This window comes from Mesocricetus auratus, unplaced genomic scaffold (genome assembly GCF_017639785.1).
Source record: "Mesocricetus auratus isolate SY011 unplaced genomic scaffold, BCM_Maur_2.0 Super-Scaffold_100022, whole genome shotgun sequence".
NCBI lineage: Eukaryota > Metazoa > Chordata > Mammalia > Rodentia > Cricetidae > Mesocricetus > Mesocricetus auratus.
The window spans coordinates 18,466,288-18,474,923 of NW_024429203.1; the positions used below are offsets into that span (position 1 = coordinate 18,466,288).

The window sequence follows — 8,636 nt, forward strand, 5'->3', positions numbered from 1 at the left end:
TTCTCATGCTGGCTAAAAGTGATCACTCATATTTTCCAATAGAAAAGATAGGACAGACCTGACCATTTTCATCTTTCTACGTATACTTACTCCATTTGTATGAGTTCTGATGTTAGTAAAATTGCATTTAAAGTAACATAGGATAAATGCAATAGTGATTCGTTACTGGTTATGCAAATACTAAGTACAAGTTATATTTATACGAGCATTTTCAGTGGATGATTTCAATTTACAAAACACTGTTATCAGATGCACATACAAATCAATATGGTTCATTCAGTGCTGTTTAGCTTGTGTGTCCATTGTTTCTGTCATGTCAGAATGCCTGTTTCTTTAAATCATTTGAAATGCTGAAATGATCAGTTTACTCACATTGCTATTCTTACGAAACAGAACTTTAACCCAAAAACCTATTATAATAATATACGCTAGCACTGAAAATTATGCAGACTTAGTTTACTTTTGTTAATCCTTCCAGCCTTGGTTTCCATTTAAAAGGCATCCACAGGAACCAGTCTGGGCCAGTCTGCAGCAGTCACACCCCTGTGACCCTGCCATCATGAAGTCCTGATGGTCTGCCTCCCTGCCCCTTCTGTATTAGAGAATTTTGCTGAGTAAATGTCACCAGCGTTATTTCTATCCTGAATTCTCAGAACAGCATTTCTGTTTATCACCATTAAATTGTTTCAGTGTGAGTTCACAATCACATCCAAGTAATATCTCCTTGAAAAGTTAACTTTAATTATGTATACAAATTTCTATTCAATAGCACTATTAAGATACATACAAATAAAACCTCATTAAACAATTTAAGTATTTTGCTGATGATCTATTTATCTCTAAAACTGATCATACAAGATTAGACTAATCAACTGACTCAGGAGAAGTTGCTTCTCTGCCAAGTTCAAAGACATGCATATAGACAGTAGTAGGCTTTAGCAGAGCAGAATACAAAGCTGCATGACAGGACTAAGAGATTTTGTCAGAAACAGACTTGGGTTAACTCAGTTAACTATTGTGAGTCAGAACAAAGGATACACACACTATAGGACTAGAGTCCAAGCTCATTTTATGTTAGGCACCTATACATATCACAACTAACTTACTTTAATCTTATACCAGATGGTCTTGTAAAGTGGTCTCCTTTGAAGGTTCTATTTCTTCCCTCTGTTACTTTGGAGATTAAATTCCTAGCACAGCCTTGGGAGTCACATTCAATCCATAACTGTGTGTGCATGTAAACTCTTTAATAGAGGTGAAAACCACTTAATTATTAAAATTAGGAAATGTTTGTGAATGAACGCTACAACACATCAGTTAGAATATTAAACTTTTATGAAACAATAACATTGACTTGTAGAAATTCTTCAAGCTAGCATTGAAGATAATAATCTTTGGCAGGAGTTTGTCAAATAGGGAGTTAGAAGAGAGTAGATAGGAGGCAATTTATTAAGGACCTCATTTGACTTTTCTTTTTTTAAAAACTCTTAAACTACCCATGGTTTTGACTCCACTTAATAGTTTGTTGGTTTTTGTTTTGTTCTCTTTTTATTCTTTTGCCAATTTCATAAAATACCATAGAGGAAACATGTTTTCCCCTTTTAGATTTGTTTATTTTCAAGTCTTTTTTATTTTTAAATATAAATTAGAAACAAGGTTGCTTCACATGTCAATCCCAGCTCTCTATCCCTCTACCCTCCCACACCCTCCCATCAATCCCCCATCTCTCCTGCCCCAAACCCCAATCCTTTCCCCTGAGAGGGTAAGACCATCTATGGGGGGTGTCCATAGCCTGTCATTTCATCCAGAGCAGAGCCAAGACCCTCTCCCAAGAGTACAGGCTGAGAAAGCATCTCTCATTGTGGGATGGGCACCCAAAGTCCATTTGTATGTCAGGGAAAAATATTGATCTACTACCCTAGGCCTCCTCACTGACACCCACATTCAGGGGATCTGGATCAGTCCCATGCTGAATTCCCAGCCATCAGTCTGGGGTTCAAGAGCTCCCCCTTGTTCCGGTCAGCTATTTCTTTGGGTTAAACAAGTCCAGTCTTGACCCCTATGCTCATCTGTCCTCTCTCTCTGACACTGGGTTCCTTGCGTTCAGCTCAGTGTTTAGCTGTGGGTGTCTGTCTCTGCTTCCATCAGTCATTGGTTGAAGGTTCTGTTTCCCAGACTCTCTGGCAGTGGGATTGTAGGCTGGCACTCCCCTGATCCATGCGTAAAATCCATATATGAATGAGTACATACCATGTTTCTATTTTTGTGACTGGGTTACCTCACTCAGGATGGTTTCTACTAGTGCCATCCATTTGCCTGTAAATTTCAAGATTCCATTGTTTTTTTCGGCTGAATAGTACTCCATTGTATAAATGTACCACATTTTCTCTACCCACTCTTCAGTTGAGGGGCATCGAGGCTGTTTCCAGGTTCTGGCTATTACAAATAATGCTGCTATGAACATAGTGAAACAGACATCCTTGTTGTATGAATGTGAATCTTTTGGGTATAAGCCTAAGAGTGGAATTGCTGGGTCTTGTGGTAGGCTTATTCCCATTTTCCTGAGAAATCTCCACACTGATTTCAAAAGTGACTATATGAGTTGGCATTCCCACCAGCAGTGGAGGAGTGTTCCCCTTTCTCCACATAAACTGTCATTGGTGTCTTTGATTTTAGCTATTCTGACAGGAGTAAGATAGTATCTCAGAGTCGTTTTGATTTGTATTTCGCTAATGGCTAGGGATGTTGAGCACTTTATGTATCATAACTGTAATTCCTTCACATTCTGTTCCTTGAACTTTTTTCTCACTTTGTGTGTCGTCTTTTCAAGTTACATGTTCTACCTTTTAAAGCATATTTTAATTTTTAATATTGCTCAACTAACTAAATTTATATGATTTTGCTTTGGGCACATTACATAAGGACTATTATCAATTCCGAGCTTGCAAGGATTTAGTCTTTGGGGTTTATTATTGTTATTGTTGTTATAGCTTTAGTTTTTATGTTCATTTCCAGGAACCATTTTAAATTAATTTTATTTATTAAAATGATATACCTAATTATTCCAGAACCATATAATGAAAAAATTACTTTCCTACTGAAATGTCATAAAATATTTACATTGAATTATTTTTTGTAGATGTCTGTGTTTAGAATATTAATTTCCTTTCATAATACACCAATGCTTAAGTCAATAGGATACTATCTTGATACTGTAACACTTAAACAATTTCCAACTTAGAAAACACAACATCTCCAGCTTAATCCCTGCCTTTCAAATTTACTATGATTTCCTGGGTCCCATACATTTTCTAGTTATTCTATGGCCTATTTGTCTGTATCTACAGTAACTGAATTGGGATCTCACAGGTTTTGCAATGAATTTGTATGGCATTTTAGAATTTCCTTTTTTATGATCATGAATCTTCGAATTTCATTTACACAGCTGTTTGATTATCTTAGATTCCTTGTGGTTCTTAGTAAAATGTCTTATATTTCTCTCACACTTAAGAATTATACAATTTTATATATTTTATATAAGTTTTATGTTTCTTGAGTTTTCTTATTGTGCTTGCCTTCCACAGCCTCACTGAGGTTATATAATGTGATTGGCTTAGATATTTCTGTTTAGAGCACTGTGATTTATAAGAAGATATAACTTCACATTTGCTTTACACATATGAGAATCTTCATTTTATTTCCTTGCCCTACTGCCAAAAATAAAACCTCTGATTGATTACTGATTTAAAGTGCTAGGAATTTTTATTTTACTTGTAAGTTAAGCTACCATGGGTGGCTTTCAGTAGTATTAGTTAGGGTCTCTTGTGGATGGTATACATATTTAAATATGAAATCTTCATATACAGATCAGATGATCATATTATAAATATAGTATATATAGTACATAGGAAACAACATCAAAATAAGCATAACTGTTCTTCCGGTATTTGGGACCAAGTACAAGCATACTGTTCTGGGATGGAACACAGTTGAATGTAGATGCCTAAGGTCTGCATGTTATTTGTTTGCATGTTTCATATTTTAGGGTATCACAATTTTTTAGACATCTAAAATATAAAAGTTTTTGTCAGAGAACTGGGAATACCTTTCCTGAAAGACTTAAATTATATATTACACTTCAATGTATGGAAACACAATAAATATCTAATTCCCATTTTTTTTCACTTCTTAAATAGAATTCCAAGAAGAAATGGCAGAAGGCAATCAGTCTACAGTGACTGAGTTCATCCTTGCTGGGTTAACAAACAAACCAGAGCTGCAGCTGCCCCTGTTCCTCCTCTTCCTTGGAATCTACCTGCTCACAGTGCTGGGGAACCTGGGAATGATCATCCTGATCCTGCTCAGCTCCCACCTGCACACCCCCATGTACTTCTTCCTCAGCAGTCTGTCCTTCATTGACCTCTGTTACTCTACTGCCATCACTCCTAAAATGCTGGTGAACTTTGTGGAAGAGACGAATGTCATCTCCTACCAGGAATGTATGACACAGCTCTATTTCTTCATTGCTTTTGTTATATCTGAGTGCCACATGTTGGCTGCAATGGCATATGACCGCTATGTTGCCATTTGTAATCCCTTGCTCTATAATGTCACTATGTCTTACCAAGTCTGTTCCTGGATGGTAGGTGGGGTGTATGGCATGGGCTTCATTGGGGCAGCAGTTCATACTTTCTGCATGCTTAGAGTGGCTTTCTGTAAGGCTAATATAATAAACCATTACTTCTGTGATCTTTTCCCATTGATGGAGATTGCCTGCTCCAGTACTTTTGTCAATGAAGTAGTACTTCTATGCCTCAGTGCTTTCAATATCTTTATTCCAACCCTGACCATCCTGGGTTCTTATGCTTTCATCATTTCTAGCATCCTCCGTATCAAATCCACTGAGGGCAGATTCAAAGCCTTCAGCACCTGTAGCTCCCACTTCTCTGCTGTTGCTGTCTTCTTTGGTTCCCTGGCATTCATGTATCTGCAGCCCTTCTCAGTCAGTTCCAAAGACAAAGGGAAAGTGTCCTCTGTGTTTTATACTACTGTTGTGCCCATGCTGAATCCCATGATCTACAGCCTGAGGAACAGGGATGTCAAACTTGCTCTAAATAAGTTATTTCACAAAAAGAAATTCCATGTGTAAAGAAATAGTCACCATAGCATAAATCTACCATATCTAGGAGTTTTCTTAAGGAAAGAGTCCTGAGACAACAAAGTGTGTTCATCCATAAGAGTACTGGTGGTTCAGGGAGGAAAGGATCTGCAAATTCTTACTCATGGAAAGACCATTGTTGAATGTTCCAAAGTTCACCAAAGAGAGTAACCTGTAAGACCTGTTAAAATATTTTTAGCATTTTATGGTTCCTTTTGTTGTTTACGAATAAAATGTGTTCTTTTAGCTAAGATTACTGTCTTATTTGCTGAATGAATACATTCAATCATATCTTTTTATATTCTCAATATCTTGACTATCTGGAATTTTCAGTGAAGTATACTGAAAGCTTGATCTCTAAAATAAATAATTTTAACAAAAATAAAAAGCTTGATATTTAAGTTTTATTAACTATGTAGATCTATAATAGAGAATACAGGGAAATATTTATATATTTTTTTCTAATGGAGAATTAAATAATAGGATTGTGTGATGAACTCACATTATAAAGATAGTTGCATGAATTGACACATATTTTTCGAGGTTCCTCAATGGTATTTTTGGAGATCTTTTGCCTCATATTGTTTTAATAGGTATTTTAACCCTACTGGTGTTTTGCTTGTATTTATGATTTTCTATTTTATGTTTTTAGCAAAGATTTGTGTGTAAATATGTGTGTCTGCACAAGTTTCTCATACTGTGCTTTTTCTTTGATTGGCTTGTTTTTTCTGGTTTATTTATTTGTTTATTTGAATTCTTGTTTCCTAAACCTGGAGAGAAAATAGGTGTGGGATTGAAAGCATGGAGATGTGGTGAGGATCTGTGGGAGGTGAAGAGAAATTGCAAACTCTGTTCAGAGATTATAATATAAAAATTTTTCAATAAATAAATCTGTTTACCTGATAATTTAATACTAATTTCCCCATTAAAAAGGAGATAGTTTTCAACCAACCTTATAAAATCTCATATTCATGCAGAACATTCTTTTTCAAATGCAAACTTTGTGTTACTAATTAATATGAATAAGGGAAAACATTTTCTGACTAATGACAAGTAGTGCCCAAACCCCAAAACTGTCTCAGAAAACAAAACTTTCTTATAATAAATTCTTCTGTGTATCTTTCTCTCTCTCTCTTTCTCTCTCTCTCTCTCTCTCTCTCTCTCTCATGCACACGCAGGCACACATATACACACATACTAGTACTTTGAGAATTTTGTACAACATGTATTTTTTATCATATCTCCCATATTCTTGGCAGATTCACTCCCTTCATTACACTCCCAACCCTTGTCCTTTTATTTGTTTTAAAATGCATCAAAAGCAAATTGTGTTGCTTGCCTCTTCTAAGGGATCATGGTCCACTTACCATGGACTACATAATTACAATACCTTCTCAGTTAGGGGTGTAGCCTCACCTCCACTCCCAGTATAGGCTAACTCCATTTAATTAATACAGGCATATGTAAAAGCTTCTACAGTATTAGATATGCTTCTTTCGTATTTAAAATTATATTTAGTCATTTTACTTTTATGTAAATGTGTTGTTTGTTTGTATATATGTATACTACATGTATGCTTGGTATCCACGGAAGTCACCTCCCCCGGACCTGGAGTTTTGGGTGATTGTGAACTACAATGTGGGATCTAGGCATCAAATATAGTTTCTCTGCAAGAGTAACAAGTGTTCTTAACCAATGAGTAATCTCTCCATCTCCAAAGTTGGTAGGTTTCTTAATGACTTTTTCATGATATCTTTATCTCTCCCAATACTCCATCCTCTATCCTGCCCTCTCCTCTCTTTCTCCTATTTAACAAAACAGTTCCCTTATTCTCTTTCAACTTTAAACAACTAACTTATATATTCACCCATGTCCCCATAGAAATTTCCTGATCTCTATGGGTATTCTAAATGAAGTGCACCTATCTGAAGTTTCTAAGCTAACATCCACAAATGAGCAAAGAAAACATAAAACACTTGCCTTCTCAGTGTGGATTATTGCATTCAGAATACATGTGAATTTCATAATTTAGTTTTTCTTCACCAATGAATAATATTTCACTGTATAAATCTACTTCAACTTCATTATCAACTCATCTGTTGATAGACATTGAAGCTGCTCTCAATTTCTGGTTATTGGGAATAGAATAGCAATAAACATTGATGAGCAAGTAATTCTATAGTAGGATATGAAATCCTATGGGTATATGCCTAAGAGTGATACAGCCAGATTATGTGATTGATCTATGTCTGGCTATGTGAATAACTTCCCCATTGATTTCCATATTGGCACAACAGATTGTACTCCCACCATTACTGAATAAATATTACCATATTCCCCATACATGACAGCATTTGTTGTCATTTTTTCTTCACCTAGCTGTTGTGACTAGAGTGACATGAAATATCAAAGGAGTTTTGGTTTGTATTTCTTCAAAGTCTTGAACCTTAGAGGAGAGCAAGAAAAGAGATACCATAATATAGGGAGTCAATATAGTTTTAAAGAGAAATATGGCACTAGGGAAATGTCCAGAGATGTCCAACTAACAATCTAAGCAATAGTCGAGAGGCTACCTTAAATGCCCTTCTCTGATAATGAGATTGATGGCTGCTTTATTTGCCATTCTAGAGCCTTCATTCAGTAACTGATGGAAGCAGAAGCAGACACCCACAGCTAAACACTGAACTGAACTCCTGGAATACAGTTACAGAGAGGGAGGAGTGATGAGCAAAGGGGTCAAGACCAGGCTGGAGAAACCCACAGAAACAGCTGACCTCAACAAGGGGGAGATCATAGACCCTAGAATGATATCTGGGAAACTATCATAGGACTGTTTCACATACCCTGAATGTGAATGTCTGTTTAGAGGTCTGGTTAATCTATGGGGCCTCTGGTAGTGGATCAGTATTGATCCCTAGTACACGAATGGACTTTGTGAGCCCACTCCACATAGAGATATCTCTCAGCCTAAACACAAGGGTCTAGGCCCTACTCCAAATGGTAGGGCAGACTTTGAAGATTCCCCCATGGAAGACCTCACCCTGCCTGAGGAGCAGAAAGGGAACTGGGATAGGGGGTTTGTGGGGGAAAGTGCAGGAGGGAAAAGAGAGGGTATTGGGATTGACATGTAAAACATGCTTGTTTCTAATTTAAATTTTAAAAAGGGGAAATAATTTGTATTACATTTTTGAGATGTTTAATTCTGAGCCCCCCCTTTTAAATTGGGCTTGTTTATTTACATTTAATTTATTGAGTTCCTTAGATATTCTAACACTAATCATCTATCAGATGTTAGGACTTTTCCTATTCTGTGAGCTTCTTCTAAACTAGACTCACAGTATTCTTTGCTGTAAAGAAGCTTTATAGAATCAAGGATCCTATTTGTTAATGTCTGCACTTAGTGCTTGCACTATCAGGGTCCTGTTCAGAAAGTTTCCATTGCCGGGTGTTGGTGGCACACACATTTAATACCAGCACT

The 8,636-nt window shown here is 36.5% G+C and overlaps 1 protein-coding gene across 1 annotated transcript; it reads left to right on the forward strand.

Annotated features, from left to right (window-relative positions):
- The first annotated feature begins 4,210 nt into the window (after window positions 1–4,210).
- On the forward strand, window positions 4,211–5,149 carry LOC101840635 (olfactory receptor 150). Its single transcript, XM_005069381.2, has one exon. It carries the CDS (start codon window positions 4,211–4,213, stop codon window positions 5,147–5,149), a length of 939 nt encoding a protein of 312 aa, XP_005069438.2.
- The last annotated feature ends 3,487 nt before the right edge of the window (window positions 5,150–8,636 follow it).

What these genes read in the sequence shown, in the direction of transcription:
- LOC101840635 (XM_005069381.2), top strand. Translation starts at nt 4,211, where the DNA reads ATGGCAGAAGGCAATCAGTCTACAGTGACTGAGTTCATCCTTGCTGGG.